This window comes from Cyclopterus lumpus, chromosome 22 (genome assembly GCF_009769545.1).
Source record: "Cyclopterus lumpus isolate fCycLum1 chromosome 22, fCycLum1.pri, whole genome shotgun sequence".
NCBI classification, from domain to species: domain Eukaryota; kingdom Metazoa; phylum Chordata; class Actinopteri; order Perciformes; family Cyclopteridae; genus Cyclopterus; species Cyclopterus lumpus.
In genome coordinates, this window is record NC_046987.1 from 10,100,783 (window position 1) to 10,119,232 (window position 18,450).

General features: G+C 42.6%; 1 protein-coding gene across 1 annotated transcript in view; it reads right to left on the minus strand.

Annotated features, from left to right (window-relative positions):
* LOC117725417 (latent-transforming growth factor beta-binding protein 2-like) overlaps positions 1-18,450 on the minus strand; it is a 75,863-nt gene that overhangs the window by 47,538 nt on the left and 9,875 nt on the right. Inside the window, 2 exon segments of the mRNA XM_034525565.1 lie at positions 333-580; positions 13,662-13,923. Coding sequence (XP_034381456.1) covers positions 333-580; positions 13,662-13,923 — 510 coding nt within the window.

Here is an 18,450-nt window from a genome sequence, read left to right on the forward strand (position 1 = left end):
ACACACACACACACACACACACACTGTGTGCAGCTTTTATATCGAACCTCTATCTGTCTGGTGTGATACAGACCACAGAAGGGGACAGGGTGGGTGGACAGCGGGAGAAGGGAAGTGCAGCCAATTCTTTTCTTGCTGTTAATGTTCCATTCAACGATGACACCATACATGTGCACGTATGTAAGCTAGAATCTGTTAATGAAGCCAGAATGATTGTGTTTGTTTTCACGTGGCTAAGGAGAGTGGAAAAGTTAAGTATGCATGTAAAGTGAGAGTAGATCAGTTTTGTGATATCAATTTTACAGTGTGATAGACATGCTTTTTCTTCTTACCTGCAGGTGATAATGCATTGTTGAACTTCCCGTGCAGCTGGCTGTCGCTGCTCGGCCTGTGCGTGAAGTGCCCGTTGCGATGCCCATTTCTGTGTCCATGCCAGTTCCTGTGTTCACTGCCGTGGCCGTTGCCATTTGGTAGAGCGTTGGACGTTATAGGCCCAGAGGATGATGGATAACGTTTCACAGTGCGGGAGGTCCCAGTCTGTTGAGGGGAGGAGTCAGGGGGTCCCCGTCTCACTTGGGTCCTGTCATTCACATCATCACAAGACTATAAACATATGATGCTAATATCCCACACATATTCACACTAACAATCAACAACGTATGTGCATCACTGTGAAATCCATTTAAGTGTGGCCAGCGTCTGCAACAGAAAATAATATTCTAGCAGGACAAACATGCTGTATTAGGTCATAGTTTTGCTTAATTGATTTTACAGATGAGACACAATGATTTGGAAATCATTTTGTTTTAGTCACATTAATGATACCATATAATTATTTAAGCACATAGGCTTTCTCAACTAACATTGGCTGTTAAGCCAGAGCCGTCACCCTTCGTGATTAATGAAAGAATTCTGTTTGGCATTAAAGCCATTTTGCAAGAGAAGATTTTCAGGCAACCAAAGGGAATACGACTCACAGGATCCAGTCTGATCAGTTTGCCTCAGAGAAAAGTGTGGGATTAAACACATTAGGTCTTTCCATCAGTCACTACAAAATCTATTTCATCACCCACTGTGTCTGCTTGACTAGATTATGAACTCCCTGTTCTGTCTGACTATGGCCAACCAGGGAGTAAGGTCCTGAGTGTCTGGAGGAAGTATTAAAACTAGGGTCGAAGAACAAAGCTTTTCCAGGCCTGAGAGGGGCACTTTTTACCGGTGAACTTTTGATTTGGGTCAATTACCGAGCCTGTGTTGCACGACCTGGAAGCTGAGCTCATGTGAGCAACCTGGGGGAGGCGCGTGCCTCTCAGACCAGCCTACCTTGGCTGCGGGGGTGTAAGAAAGCTTGGGGAGTGCTGGGATTGAACCCTGCAAAAGACATCTGGATCCCACTGATCTGCTCAGACAGACAGTCAGCAGAGCAAGACCAAGATGAACCATGCCGGGGAGATCAGAGGAACAGTTTCTACAAAGCACACCTGTGGCCCTGGAAGGTGTAGGCTGTAATCAAATCCCAAATAAGGAAATAAACCATGCATTAACATGTATTACACGTAGTTTTAAGCGGCAGACCACATATTTACACACTTAATCAGCTCTGTACAAACACACATACTTTATTCACAATCCACATTCCTGCTGCCAAGGGAACAGGACACTCGATGAAAAGGGAAACAGGGAGACAAACATTTGATAATGGTCTCTCACGTCATCTTTTCAAAAGACAACAGGCAGCAACTATAGCTAACAGCTGCTGACCCAGATCCTGAATCTCCAGGGCGGGTCCGGGGGACAGGATGTGACACTGGGAAACAAGGGGTGCGGGTGTCAAGGTGGTAAGGACTTCACTCCACTCCAGATTATGATTGGGTTTTTTCCATCACTAACTGTGACACCTGGCCTGCAAGCATCCTGCTTCACTTCCTAGTTGGCCTAGCCAGATGTTACTCTTTCTGTCTCTCTCACTGTCAATGGCAAAGTGATTTCCTCCCATCATGAGCTCACCGCTGCCCTCTCTGCCTGCAGATCAGGGGGCGGTGAGGGCAAGCGACTCCCTCTGCACGTTTGATGTCATCATTAGGAACTTCAAGGCCTCAGCAGACCAAGGACCCCCCCCCACCCCCACCCCCGCGCCTTGTTCTGGGTGACTTGAAAGCAATTTTGAAGACCTCTGCCAAGATCACAAGGAACATGGTTTGAACATCGGATGGGAAGTGTTTTGTACCAAATGATGGCCATACAATTTTAATTAAATAAGTTATGGTGCTGATTAGACATCTGCTGAATGAGCATGTGGTACAAAGACAGAATTGAAGCAAATTAAATAAATGATAGGAGAAATATGTTGAATTTATAAAATGTTTCATTCATATCATCTTCAGATCTATCTCTCAGAAATAAAGTAAATACAAGTATTTCCAAAATGTTGAACAATTACTTTATGTAAATACATTAGCAATGTCCAAATAAAAATCATTATGAACACATGTTGAAATCATGAGGCCAAACCATTTAGTCACTTTGATTACATTAGGGAGATTCCCTTGCATACAATGCGATGCTTAACTGGGTCTAGTACATGACTTATTATGTATTATTTAAATGTAGCTCAAGCAAAAGATCAGTCAGGAAGACACTCTTTGCACTCTGCTTCATTCATAAGCAGTCTCTTAGTCTTGCAGCATTACTCCATCAGCTGATTGGGGGCGTGCACGATGAATGAACCAATCGGAGGCAGCGCAGTTCTGTAAGCCAATCACAGAGTCGCTGGCAATCTTTTAAATATGTTCTCCTCTCTGCTGCTGTCAGATGTCGTTTCAGCTCAAACCGATGCGACCCTCTTCCACCCCAGGCTCCTCCAATCAGCGTTACAGCAACTATTCTTCTACTCCACCACCAGTGTCTGGACTCCAGGGGGGGATTCTTGCCTTCGCAGATATCAGCATCTCTACCCCTTGCTTATTCTAATTCAGGATGGAGTCCAATCTCCAAAGACTTTGCACTATTTCAATATGCAATGGTAATAAATTATTGTTAAACTGTAAATACCAGTCTCTCCTGATTGAACTACCTTCAAGAGAAGGCAATCAGTTCTTTTGCAACCAATAAGTCTCAGTCCAAGCACTTGATCAAAGTGTTTTATATCTGACAGCAGCGCAGGCCTCCAACTAAGAGATAAAGCCATTGGCACTGTCCACTGTCCTTCACTCATCATCACTCATTTCACATGTATGGAAAGCCGTTAGAACCCAACCTCAACACATTTGAGTAAATTACAAATCAGAGTGATGGCCAAGATTTGACACGATTGTGCATGAAACAACTGTAAAGCGTCCAATGTATTGCAAAAGTAATATTTGGCACTCAGCTGCTACATATGTTTGAACTCATTGCGTAAATACAACATGAATATTCACGGTCATGAAGGCATGACAGGCAGCATCATGGCGGTTCCAGCCAACCTCCTGACAAACAAACAGCTCACAGTCAAGCCAGGACAAAGAACTGGAGGATAGTTAAAAACGGCTCCAAACCCTCTGATCTCTAGGCGTCTACTGATGCTGAATTACACTACCACTGGCAATTTGGAAAACACCACTTCCCATCATCCCAGTGGGGACTGTCTTCTTTCTTGTATAGACAAGAAATTCTGGATTTATCTGATGATCCTGTTCACCTAAAACATTCATCCACACACACACACACACACACACACCCAGTGACCAGATCCTTTTGGAATTGTTTACATCTCAAACCATCTCTGTAGCCCCACTCTGCATGATGAGGCCAGAACAGTGTCTACTGCACTACACAGTAACGTATGGCCCACAGCTGATTCAACAGTTCAGTCTCTAAAGGTGCTTTCAGTATATTCTCTCTCTATAAATCTCCATAAGAATTAAAGTATATTTGTCAGTTACAAATAATGTGTTTTCAGTCAGAGGAGTCTAGTTTTTCAGGGCTTAGGATACCAAGTAGGTTGGAAAGGATTGTGAAATTATTGAAGGTCAGCACAAGTCTACCTTGGCAAAGCTCATTTTTCATTTTGATTTGTTTGAGAATACCAAAGTCCGAACCTGCATCTAATGGCTCGGATCGCTGGCTTACGGCAACTAATGCAGAAAATAGACTGATATGAGGAGCTTGTCTGGTTGTTGGATGTGGCCATTTGGCTATGAACAGACTGTCTAAACAAGACAGTCTGACAGCAGGCAGAGGTGTCTGGCATGAGAGCGTCCCAGTCTGGGTCACACGGCACAATCCCATAGCTCCCAGCCTTGTCACTTTGTCCCGTCTCAATCCTCTTTGTGTTGACCTTCAGAGTGACGAGTGGCAAACCTCAGTAGGTTTACGATCACTCAACACAAGAGTCTTTCTCGCCTGCTGCGAAAAATAGAGTCATTATTCTTTTATTTAAACAAAATGTTTAATGGTTCCATTTACGTCTTTCCATTGTGGAGAGTCAGCCAAAAGCCCCTATTACATAAGAACTACACATAATTAGGCCAATTTGAAGGCTACTTGGTAAATGATCGTTTACACACATTCATCTCATTCACAGAAAGCCTTGAAGACTATAGCTCATTTCAAAGCTCAAACATGCAAGATCATCAGTCTAACTGGTGGGAGCGACATAAATCAAAAGAAATTATGCAAAACAGAAACTGAAACAATGGACATGGTGTGCTGCTCAACTATTGCAAACACTGTTGGCAACGAAGGAAGAGGAGATTTATGAGTGCATTTGCAAACTGCACTTTTGCAGTCAGAGAGAGGGGCCTGTGAGCGAAGCAGAGCCCTGTGTGAGGTCGCACACAGTTTTGGGATGCAGCAAAGCTTATTGCACTCTTCCAATCTATTTTAAGTGTTCCCTATCAAATGGCAAAGCAGTTAAGAGATTAAGAATATCCATGGAGCCCAAAGAATTTACAAAAATACTTCAGAAGCGGCGCTATTAAACTGTCCATCTTGCACTGGACAGGGGTTATATATATAATATATATCGTTGTGCTCTTGATTTTTTCGGCTTAAAACTCAACAACAGATGGTGCTCCACATTTCACAGACTAAATCTTACAGACAAGCAGACAAGGAAGGAGAGTACAAACTGTTGAAACTAGCCCCAGGAGATGTTATTCATGAACATTAGCAAAGACATACACACTTGACTCTTGTTCATGTTTTGCTATCCAAAGCCCAATAGTGCTAATGAATCTCTGTGACATCGAAGACATTAACTATAATGTAGCTAGGAAAAGCTTGGTTGCCAAGGAGAATTCATGTTCCAAGCATGACTTGTTCGCTACAGAATTTGGACTAATTACTAATTTTGAGAGGAGTTTTTTTCCCATGTTTGATCTACCTATCACAGACCACAGGCAAAGAAGGAACACGTTTAAATCAGAATTTGGTCTGTCTTAACAGCCTTGGTGTATTTTAGGAGGTGAAAGAAGTATCTGCGGGCGAGAAATAATGAATCTTGCACCCAGTCAGCGCACCAAACCATCTGCAACACCAGTGGTCAAACCCCACTGTGGTCATACGTCTCATTCCTCAGGCTTTATGCAGAACGCCCTCATCCATTCATCAATTGCCATTGAGGTCCCTGTGTATTTCTTTCAATAAAATCCTGAGGTTTGAACCGCTTAGCAAGCACCCATAAACGTAATATCCAGCCCCAAGGGCATTTTCATTACGCTGTTGTTGTGTGTTCCTCATAGCAACAAGGTAATGCAATGCATGGTGGTGAAGTGTGTGTACGTTGGGAATTCAAAAATAACTAAAAACCAGCCTCTGTCATATTAAAGTCACCCTAAATTACATTTATTTCGTGAATGCTTAATCTCCGGCAGTAAATGCTTTAACCTCTACTGGCTACTCTCGCAACTTCACATCACTTTGTTAAAACTCACTGAAAACTTTGACATTTCTCACAAAATTTGTGCTTGGACAAAACTATGAGAAAAAAACAGAGATAGATGTATTATTTTATTCCTGGAAATATGAATAATGAATGAATAATTAGTGTATAGTCAGAATAGATGAAAAATACAAATTATGACATTTTGACCAAATGCACCATGGAAAATTAAATTCAACATTGCCAGTAGTGCCAGTAGTCCAATGCGTCCTATACTATGAAAGAGGAATAACGGGAAAACACCTAGTCACAGAAACATGTGCAGCGCTTTAATGATAAGCCCCTTTCTCCCGAAAACAAGTTCTTCTCATATACGTAGGCATGCAGCCAAACATCAGTGAGCAATTAAGGCCCAGTCTCTCTTTGATAACATCTCCAGTTCATTATGACTTGGATAATTGTGGGTCCCGGTAGAATAATTCCCCTTGTGAAAATCTGGGTGTGTCTGAGGGCTTATCGCACCAGCCACTGAGGCTGGATTAAATAATGTTCTCTCTGTCTGGACGGCCTTCCAGGAATCCCGCTAGTAGCAGCCAGACCCTGGGTGAAATGAATTACAGTCGGGGTTGGATTGATTCAGAAAGCTTTTTCTTTCTCGCCCAGGGGATGAGGCTTATATTAGAGCAACAACTGGGGCCTATTGTAGATTTGAAAGGAGCAAGGTTCTTAAAAAATGTATTTAGCAAAGACTATTATTTGGATCAAGAGCTACACAGACAAATGAAGAGGTAAAGTTCCACTTAATTGTATAGCTTTAACTTCCCTTCCCGCCTGCATGAAAATACATTTTCTGTAAATTTGACCTCACTGAGGTTTTCAGTCACTCCGTGATAAAAACATATGACTACTGCCGTCTACTCACTCAAGGCCAAAAGCTGTGAAAAAAACAGTTTCCTTTCATCTCCAGGGGGGCAAAGCAGCAGTGCCAACCTGTCTGTTTTCACCTCAGCATTTATAATGTGGGCTTTACAAGCTCTAAGAAATCCAAAAAAGAAACTGGTTCTGGATGGAAGCAAGCAGTCTGGTTGCTGTGGTTCAGGAGCCAGAATCAAAATGCCTGGAGACATGGCGATCTGAGAGGCTATTCAATACTCTCTAGTTTATTGTAGTTGCTCTGATCATTCACTTTGCAAAATACCACAAGACAGGTCAGCAGGAAGAGCCATTAAATAGTGCTGACTGAGGCTGTGCCTGTACGCTGGTCACTGTCCACGTGTCAGAATGCTCTGACAATAAGCCAAAGAGGGTTCCAATAAGAGGCGTGATTAAGGGAATCTTTGTCCTGGTCTGCAACATTGGGTTTAAAAGCAATACAAACTTTACCAGAGGTACACAGGGAACACAAAGAAAAAATGCAGACATTAAGAAGGCCAACAAAAAGTTGAGCTTTGATGTCTGAATTTGAATGAAGAAATTCACATGTGTGGGATGTGTATGTTTACCACTTGTGGAGGTCCCCTCACCGCTAGGCCCCACAGGAACCCTATATACGAACATCTTAGGTGATGCAATGGCACGGCCATAGGGCTTGCTTATTCATGCTTTCAACATCGTGCCCCATATCTGGGAGATGAGTCTGATTGATGTGCTCTCAATCTGCCTCAACTCCGGAGCTGGAGTGCATTTGGGGATAGATGGCCCTCTCCCTGTGGCTGCCGTACAGTATTTGTCCGTACGACAGCTGCATCTGCACAGTCCTGTCTGATGAGAAGCAGTTGGCTGCAGACGCAGAGCCTGCTGGCACTGTGGCCCAGAGAGTGTGTTTCGGATGGGGCTTTGGCTTTGGGATGGAGGGAGAGAAAGACATATCTGTCCCACGCTGAGTTCTCTATGGTCCTTTGTTCCCTCTGGCCTAGCAGGAAGCCAAACACTCATGGGAACTCGTTGGCCTCTGTGTTTGTAGAAAAGAAACACACCATATCTTCCTGGCCTGGATCAGTCAATATCGTTGTGTTGAGCTTGCTCAGATTCAAAAATCTACATTTAGACACACTTATTACGAAACATATGCTAAATCAATCTTAGTTAATTTGCATCGTAAGTTATGCAGAAATCCAACATTTCTTTCCCTTTTGTAGCATGTGGAGAGTTCACCTGAGGACAAACTGGCCTCCACAGCTGAGTTTGCACTTGACCTGTTGACCCACAGTAGCAGAGGGTACACAATATTTCCCCTCAACACTACAAAACTGTGGCAGAGGATGTCCCAACCGTGCTCCGGAAAGCCCTATCCCAATCATATCACAAGTGAAAATACACAAGGGGACCAGGGATCAGGGTAAAGGAAAGGTTTCATAGCACCAAAACGCAACACAAAACACGCATGCAATCCATAAGCAGAAAGCCAGTTAGTCTGACCTTGTTTCAAGTTCATTCCCAGTCTCCCCACACAGGGATACAAATCACAGCTCGAGACACACTGTCATATGCCTGGGTTTAGAAGCGATATAGAGCTCTGTTCAGGAGAGTGCAGCACATACAACCTGTGGGAATTACCGTGCACTTTAAACCCTCTTCTCTACTTCAACCCGACTCCCAATCTGCAGGCCTCCTCTTTTTGGCAGCGAAAAAAAGGGAGACAGGAGGATGATTCTGGACATGTAGCAAAGCAGACCAGGTGGTACAGTGGGGAAACTTCCCCCAGGCAGAACGGTAAGATATATATTTTAGTCTTACAAAAACACATACCTGATCAAAGAAAAAAGCATCAAGAATTATGAGATGGAAAGCTACTGTGGGATTTGTGCTACTCTTTTAATTTATGATCCTCTTAACTGAGTTACGAGAATCTTGTTGAGCGAATTTCCACTCCTGCCTTTCAACTTTGATGATTCTATTCAAGTTTCGTCACAGTCAAAACCTCAGATTTTTGTTATTGGTGATATTGTAAAAACAATATCTTTCTACAGGTAGTGAGGTCACCGAGAAGACTTTCACGGTGGCTCCTGTCAGCGCTGGTGGTGCAGTTTGTCTGGTGTTGGAGTGAAAGCAACCAGTAAACGATGATTAACATGTAGCACTTCCACTATGACCGCTGCTTCCTGTGTGGCTCTCTGCAAAGCTTTGAGTCAACAAGCCACATAGCTGGCAGCCCTATTCGTCACCAGGCAAACAGTGAAGATATAAGCAGTTAATGCAGAGAAAGCACGTTCTGCTCCACGTCACTGGGTGTTTTTGTTTTTCTAAATGAATTACTGGGTGTGACCAAATTTGAAATCATCCCTGAAGCAAATTTTCATCCATCCAGCAATGACATTAATGGGCCAAGACATTGAGGCATTGGACTTACATTTGAAACATTTCGAATAGAGAACCAGTGATAACCATCAATCCAATGCTCTCTCTTCCAATTAAATACCTCATCTGCTGACACCGACTCGGACTATCTATCCAATACCGATGCTCTCTTTTTCCCCAAATTCTAATTCTGTGTACGTCACTGCGTGGACTTATTACTTCACATCATTACCGTTTTCCAGTTGTAACATATCACTGAGGAACTTTGGCTTGACCTAAACTACAACTCTAACTCCAAACTCTAGCCCAAGACTAGACTAATTCCCTCTCTTAATAATACATTCTAGTTCTACAAATCTACTGTGTGTGTTTAAGTTCTAGTACACAAAATAAATGTATTCAGATCACAGTTAAGCTATGTTATCCAGGTAGCTGCTGCCAGCTGTCCTTAGTGTGATTATGTAATGGAGAGAGATGACCTTTGGAGGGACGACCTGCTTACTAATATCCTGCTCTGCCCTGCTCAGCTTCCTGCAGTGGGACCAATGTCAGAGTGGGGATGGTGTGGCTATGGAGTTGGTATGGACTCATAGGAGGTGCTGAATACTTCCTCTGTGCATTATCACTGTTACAGCTTAGCCAAGAGTGTTCACGGCTGGCCCTGACCTTCATACTGGGAAGCTGACAGAGTAGCTGTGATCTACAGGATCTCGTGGCTGACAGGGACGAGCCTTTCACTGCTGCTGAGCTCAGCAGGAAACGCTGGTTTACAGTAAATCGCATTTGGTCAGAGGAGGAAAACAGATATTTGTTTGCCAGCTGCGTATAGGATGTAATGCTACCTATTTTTGATTTTACGGTTTAATCCAACAGAACAGGCAGCTGGGACATTTGGGACACAGTTTGAAATGGGACCAGAGGAGAGGTGGAGGACCGGATACAGGATTACAAGAAGAGGTAAGGAGTTGATTCCCACGTCCCACAAACCCACTGGCTCCTCATATGTTTTGTCCATCCCAACAAGACTTTTATTCCAGGCTGTCAGTCATAAATGTGCTATATTCATTCAGTAGGACTATTCAGGAAATAGTTTTTTCTCTAAAAATACTTTTCAGGAGGCAGCTGTGCCCAGACAGGACTGACAACATGGCAGTCATCATGAGATTTTTAGAGAGAGAAATTCCATCTGAGAGTGATGGACAGATTGGTCACCGAAGGTTTGCCTTGGAGAAAACTGCAAATTAGCATTATATATAAATATATATATAGCGCGGACCTTTGCAATGTATACCCAGCCGCCTCCAGCACTGACTTTGTCTGGTGCGATGGAGGAGTTCTGCACCGCGACTTTACAGCGCGATTGTTGGGAAGGTAAAAAGGTGGAACCTCCAGTTCTCATGCTTTCAAATCATGGCCAGTGTTACCTCGTAGTTAATGACGCCTACGTTGCTTATTTGGTTTAGTGAATAGTTACACTTGTCCAAATGTTCTTTTGGTTGCTCAACACCGTATCTAAAAAGCCTGAGTCTAGCCACACTAGATTGAGGTGCTGGCCAGTTGAAAATTAAATTAAGTATAATCTTCACTGAGATGTTGAGAATCCTCTTGAAATTGACCACGGACACTTTCCCGTGTGCACACGGGATTTCACAGCTGAGGACCACAAGCTGATCTCAGACCATATCGTGATCACTACACCTTGCTGAGCAGAAACAGATTACTTTCTCTCTCTCTAATTGATATTTTCTCTTATTATCATTGTTTTTGTTCCCTCCCTCCTTGTCTGTCCCATTCCTTCTCCGCACTATTTCTTGTTCTTGGCGCCTCTTGACAGGCCAGGTCAGTAACAGGGTGCTGCTGACATAACAAGCCGAGTCCGCTCCAAGAAAGACATATACGGTACCTCACACCTTCTCCAGAAGAGAAAAATGAAAGGACATTGGAGCTGCATGTACAGGGTGTTTTTTGCTCCCTTGGTATATTAGTGGAGGCAAGACCAACATGATCTATCTGTCTTTCCTCCCCACTCTCTTATTACTCCTTAATTGAGCTCTGGCACTGGTGTTGTCTCTCTATCTGATACCTCTCTTTCTGTGACCTCACATTGCTGGTGCTTCTTTGGCTTTGGAAACAGTGGAACCTCAGTCTGATACATGAAACCAAGAGTTGCATCCACCACTTCTCCAGAGGGAACACTGTTCCACCCATAAAAGATCATTCTGGGCCGAGAGAATGCAAAAAATTTGGAGCAGTTCACGAGGGCTGAGCTTCATATGCGAATTACACAAACACTCAAATAGCCTGCTGGACGTGCCAATGAAAGAGAGTCAAGTATTCAAATAATTCTTTGAATAATGTCAAAAGCAAGACATTTTATTATTTTGGCTGAAGCTTTATTCTGTCCTGCAGATTTCAGTAAAATCTATTGTTATAAAGAACAAATAATTAGATTAAGCTGAGCTGCATGCTTGAAATGGTTCACTCCAACAGAGGGAAATGGCTCCTATTGAACTTTTAACACCACCTCTTAGTCAGTTTTGGCAAAATTACACGAGGCACACAGTCATAGTGCAGGGCATATGTGGACTCAGGCTCACTGTCTGTCTCTCCACTGTGTTAAACCTGCAGTCTCGTCTCCTTTGATTTGTCCCAGATCTGTGACTCAGGACGCAAAAATGTCCTGTGAGTCAAGAACAAAGACAACATATGCATCACAACTGTGCAGTCCTCAAAGGTCCTGCGTTGATTAGAAGATTGACGGACAAGTCCAATATAATTGTTTTGGGAAGGAGGACGTATACAAAAACTCTTTCAAGAACCATCTGCCAAAACATTTAGTAGAGTTTCATTGAGCTACCACAAACATAAGGATGGCTCATCCAGCGTAATTCCGTAACACCAGCAAAAGCACAAATGACACAAGAGACCCTCACAATTAGCAGGAGGAGCACCATCAATGTCAGTTGATGGTGCTCCTGAATGTTTAAGTGGTTTGGTGCAGAGAAATTACCCAGATGACAAACTGGCTAAAAAGTGAACAATGACCTCAGCGGCCAAACAAATTATTGCACTTTAACAGACTGGGAGCGGATTAGAAAAACACTGGGCCTGAATCCAAAATGGAGCAGGATTTGACAAGATAAGTCTAAACCTGTAAGCAATAACGATCCGTCAAAACTCCTCCCGGAAACAATTACATCCTTTCGACATCCTTGATCAAGAATTTACTGTAATTCTAGCCATGGTAAAGTGATTAATCAAACCAAAAAGTTATTCCAACGCGATTGGAACTAAAACAGTCAAGCGTTAAAAGCCAAGAAACTAGTCTGGCCTGTCTGATTAGAAGTCTTTGGAGAGTTTGCTGAATGCACTGAAGGAGGCCTTCGTCTGAGCAATTATTAGTTGGATACATTATAGTCACAGTTATTCCAATAAATCAAAGAACAAAGTGAAAGCCTGAAGACAAAAATAATCCCCGAGCTCTAATTTCATAGCAAATAGAATGGGTTAATACTCCTGTCTGGTAAATCAAGTTGTAGTTTCCTACATTTCACAGATTTATCTTGATACCTTTTCAAGCATGGCTGCAAATGGCAGAACAATGCTTATTTGTTTTACTTTGAGTGTATTCAAGTTTTAACATAAGAATCCGTTCATCTGGTTTGATTTATTGCGGCGATAAACACAACAGGATAATGAACTTCTGTTTGTTCAAGAGTATTTAGATAAATTCTAATAGCGCAGTTTCTCAATATATTTGTATGTGAGCCTGCTTTTTGCAACCAGAAAACAAGATATGGTGTAAGTACACTTGTAGATGACCAGAAGGTTTCAAATGGACTTTCATGAACTAAAAGCACACTATGAAAGTGAATGCTCTGCTTTGTCTTCTATTTTACTCTAAATGGGACCATAATTTACTAAATGAACATCATTATGTATTGAAGAAGACTTGAAACTACAGATTGAGACCATAAACTCAGGTTCACAAAATGTACTGAGGTAATAAATAAAGTGAGAGGTCTATGAGTAATTTTCTCATACTTTTATACAATCTAACTTATTTTTGCAACCAGAGGAATTGCCCCCTGCTGGCCATCAGAAGGAATGCAGGCTTCTTCAGAACACAGGGTTATCAGACCCAAATCTCCGGCCGTGGTTAATCTTTCAGCAGGAGTGACAATGTGAATCAGGAGATATATACAATGCTCATGTTAGAAGTTGAAGTATTATTTAAGTTTAATTGCTCAAAATAAAAGTTTAAAAAGTGGATTAAAGAATCGTTGAGGCAAAGTGCAAACTATATGAGTAGAAAGGCCTGGTCACTTTAAAACCGCTAAATTAATGAATTTAAATGGCTGGAATGGTGTCAGGGCACCATCATTTAAAGTTGATGTTAGATTTCGCTTGAAATCTTTTGACCCATCCTTATTTGGCAAAGCTATGAGGCTCCTCCTGGCTATAAAGAGACAAGACAGGGAAGCACAGCTGCGTCACTTACACAGGCTGTCTGGGGGTCGCAGGTCGTGGGGTCTGGACCTTGGTGGTATCGATGGCCTGCCTTTCCGAGGGCCTTCTCCGTGGTTGGTCTTTCTGGAAAGGGTTGGTCCCCGGTTGAACGCGCTTCAGGGCGCCTCCATCACGGATGTACACCTGCTCTGGAGTCACCTCCTCACAGCGGGGCCCCTGGAAGCCTGAGCGACACACACAGGTCTGTGGCCGGCTGCAGGAGCCACGGTTCTGGCAGGGGGGCTGGCAGTCAGCTGAAGAGAGAGCACAGATGGAGATCAGGTTTTCAGCAGGTCATGTTCGAGCATGTGTCCCCCTTCTATGAAGAAGCAGTAGTAGTAGTAGATCCCTGATCTCAAAACCGGGGCTCACTTTAAATTGATTCAATCATGGGGCCATTAGTTTACATTTTCAACCCACCCTGTCCTTTTCATTTAGCAGAGAGCCTGGAGGGGCTGTCATGTTTAATTTCACTTGAGTCTTTAACTGCCCTGTTTAGTCGAAATGTATATGATCACTCACATTAAATCCTTATCCAATTTCTTGCTGAGGTAAAGCCTATACTCCAGGTTCATGGCTCAGTTTAGTGTTTCTATACAGAGTGATTTCCTAAAAATATCTTTCGTCACTGATCTAGAATCCAGCGTGTGCTTTCACTGTAACACAGGAAGCTTAAAAAGGCAATAAAAGTAAGAGGTCATAAAAACATGAGCGAATGGGAAAAACTGAAGGCCAACTGTAAATGGCTGACACTTCATCAAAGAAATGGCCTGTATATTTTATTTGAACAACAAAATACATGTTAAGGGTCTTACTGTACTTAAAAGATGAATGTGTGCAGAATATGTATCAATAGTCTGCAAATACACAGCGCTGAGGTCATTTTGTGGTCATGGAAAAAATAATCTGTGTCACTCTGCGAGCCCAACCCCACCTCTTCGCGTCACACTCCAGAAACTGAAAGACCTGCGGCACACAATTTAAAGTAAACAACCTCTCGATCTTGTCACACAAATGCATGTCGTAGACGGCACTTGAGGATTTATGACATTGTCCTCAAACAGTAAATCAGGCCACTGGTCGGTGGCGGCTTAAGCAAACAGCGGCACTCTGTCAACAGGGCCATGGAATGCTATTGACACAGATGCTGTGGACACTGACAGATCGCAGGCAGGAACGCTGCCACAGCTCTTGGCAGTGAGGAGCGCTGGCAGTTCGAAGAGGGACCCACTGGGTGCGAACAGCGCTCTACCTGCTGCACACTTCCTGTTATTGCCATTCTGCTCAGGCTCCGGGGCCACTTCATGTTTCTTTTGAGTGAAAGCAGGACCCTGAAAATGTTGCTCGTGATGACACTCAAAACTGAAGTGAAACAGGAAAACCTGACAATCCTGACAGTGCTGCGTAACAACCGGAGCGTCAGACTTTCATTTCCACAGACCACAAAGAAAGCCAAATCAACCGCTGTGTTTTAGTTTTCTCAGATCGTGACGCACGCTAATTGAAAGACCACTACATTACGCGTCGCGTCGTAAGCCGGCTGTATAAAGAGAAAAACCAACAAATTGAGTATTATATATCTACACTCTCTTCTGTTTTACGGCGAAGCAAACAAATTCACTCAATCATTTCGTTTTAGCTGCTCTCAGGAAAATAAAGCCCCCTTTTTTTTGATGAAGCATACACATTTAGAGAAATGTGGTTGTAGATTTGTATAACCTGTTATGTGATCCGTATTTTCCATCATGGGATAAAATAGGAATAGCCTGAGCTCTGTTTGGCGAGGAGTTAAATCCATCATCTGACTAAAGTACAGGCTGGCTGGGTGCCACCGCCTTGTCCGGAGTCTGTTCAACTTCAAGTTTGGGGATGAAGCGGTGGATCAAATAGGCCACAGATTCCTGTGACATTGTGCTGCAGGGGAAGAACTGGCTGTAAAGTGTGAAACTGCATTCTTCAAATAAACCGCCTGAGTTGAAATGAGAAACAGCGTTCGTGGCTGGCTGGAATACGTGTTCGATCGAGTGACGTGTGACCCGTTCCCAGCTGTGAGGCCCAGAACTGACACCAGACAAACATTTGGCCTGTGCTGGCGATAAAGAAGACAGGTCAGTGACTCTGGTCCAGACATGAGCCCCACGTGAAGCCCGTTGCGTGGCCGCGGCACACACTGCCACTGCCTGTCTGTGTTGTCTCTGGGCCCTGCCTCTGGGCTGTTGAACACATTGTCGCAGTAATTGCTGTCATGCAGATTTGTCTTGCACATCATTAAAACTAATTGGCTCACATTCCATCCATTTCACAAATATGTGCTGCAATTATTGCTTTGCGAGAGTAATAATAAAATGGGAATCCATCGGAAATAAAAGAGGAGAAACGGCAAACATTCCTGGCATTGCCACTTCAGCCTTAATTATGACTAAGACTGACTGGCCAAGTTTTGGGAGATTGTGTTCAGATCCAGTCATCTGAAAATAGGAGACTGTAGTTGGCAGCTTTGAACCTTCCAAACAAACATGCTGATCCAAACCAATCAGTAATAAAACACTATTAATATGGGCTAAAATATCTTCAACCTCCTCCTAGTGAGTTTGAGGTCTGTGAATCTTTTCTCCTTCCAGTCCTGTAAGATACATTAGAACAGTTTAACAAGGTCTAAATAAATGCCTGAAGACTTTGTAGGGCTGCAAAGGGGTGGAAAGTTTCCGGAAAGTTTCCACGGGAATTTTGGCTCGGGAATTTAAAAAAAATAGAAAATGTGCCTATGTTTTTTTGCAAAAACATATAACAGGGAACTTAAATGTAGTTGAGAACAAGACTATGCACGCCTAGCTCAGCTGGACCCTGAATGCAGCTGGTTGTGAACATTGTCTGCCAGAAACATAAACGTAAACATAAAACGTTCTGTTGTTTTTGAACGTCTTTGTCATCAGTGTTGCATCTGAACGTTTCAGCCCTATGCCTGGCAAGTGGCGTAGAGGCCAAGAGCGGTATTGCAGACAGATCGAGATTTCAATTATAGCTCGCAACATATTGAAAACTTAGTTCAACATTTTGAATTATGAACTATGAACTGAACTAGTTCATTTTAAAACTTGTGAACTATGAACTGAAGTTCATGTAGAAAGTGAACTTTCCCAACACTGTTTGTCATTACCTAGCATATTGATTACTTGGTAAACTGAAGCCATGTTCATTTTAATACCAAGTTTATTTGTATACAGTAGACTAACTTTTTAAAGCAGTGAGGAGGACGTTGATGAGGTCCAGGAAGAAAGCATTTAGACCTGAAAGGATTCAGGGAAAAACACCAAAAAATGTTCATGTTTTTGTTGTTCCATGAAAGAATAAAGTTCTACTCACAAAATGTCAAAAAAGTAAAAAATTTCATTTTTAAAAGTTCTATTATAAATGTTTGCATGCATGTCTGCTTATGACAAGGTACATACAGTTAAATTACCCCAACATTTCCAGTTTATTTCTGTTTATTCCCGTTAATTCCCGTACATTCCCGTTAATTCCCGTATATTCCCGTTTATTCCCGTTAATTCCCGTGGAAAATGTTTCCAACTTTGAATATTCCCGGAATTTTGCAACCCTGAGGCTATGGTTAATCCAAGAATCCATTCTTCTACAAAAAGCATTCATTTGGGAGCTAATCAATCACTTTTATAAGTTATTAGTATTGCCACTTTGAGGCAATCACACAGTAATTCTGTATGTAAAAGTAACCCCAGGGTCTTTATTGAGGTAAATATTGTCCATAATTTCTCTAGTGGGTTACAGTTACCTGTTATAAGCTTCGGCTTGCATGTGCGTGTATATCTTGGTAAAATCTCGTCCCCCCTCCACTGGACTCTAATTTCCAACTTCAAGCTTGTTTCCAGTCCATTACAATCCACCAGAGATTCACCTTCCCCTCTCTCTGACTCAGAGTAACACAACCCATCACATCTTTACAGTCTTTTCATTCAACATGGGGAAACTTGAAACCAATATCTGACATAACTCAAACATGTAGAGAAATCTCCTCACTTCACGCAGGTCAACAGTGCTACCAGGGGTAACTTGACGTTTGAAAATAATATTGACAATGAAAGCATAATCGCAACAATCTTGGAAAGGACTCTCTACAGGCTGAGCTATGCACCATTATGAGATTTAGAGGCTGGGAGCTGCTCCGAAGATTATAATTAAGTAGAATATGACAAAAGGCTTGACTGAAGGCCCTTTCAACGCTGTAACTGAGAGACAGGAAGTTGGAAAATAACAGTCAGAGATTAAATGGCATTAGAAATTATGGTTGCAGCAACTTACCTACAATTGGCTATTTCAGTGTGGCCATTTCTGAAGGTCATAATAGAGTGACGCAGGAATGTGCCTCAAGCCTGGAAATTAGTTTGCCTTTTTTGCACCTCCGGTAACCTTGTCGGTAATTTTATTAGTTTTTGGTTAGATGACTGAAATAAGGTGTGTGGTTAACACGTTTTGTTCTACGACATGAAATAAGTCAGTAAATATCTCTCTTGGGAATTTGAAAGCTTTGATGTGTCTGAAAAAAGTCTGTTGCTGACTAGAAAGCGTCCTCACGTCAGCCCCGTTGTGTATACCCGCGCTCATGTGACTGTGGTGTAGTTCGTTTATAACCCACCATTAGCTTTGTATGCTTCTAAAACCACAAAAGTAGTGTTTATCTTTGAAGATTATTTTCCTGAACATAAAATTGTGTTTGCCAAAGAGCTTATTTTCTGCAAATCCAATGGAAAAAATATTTGCATTTT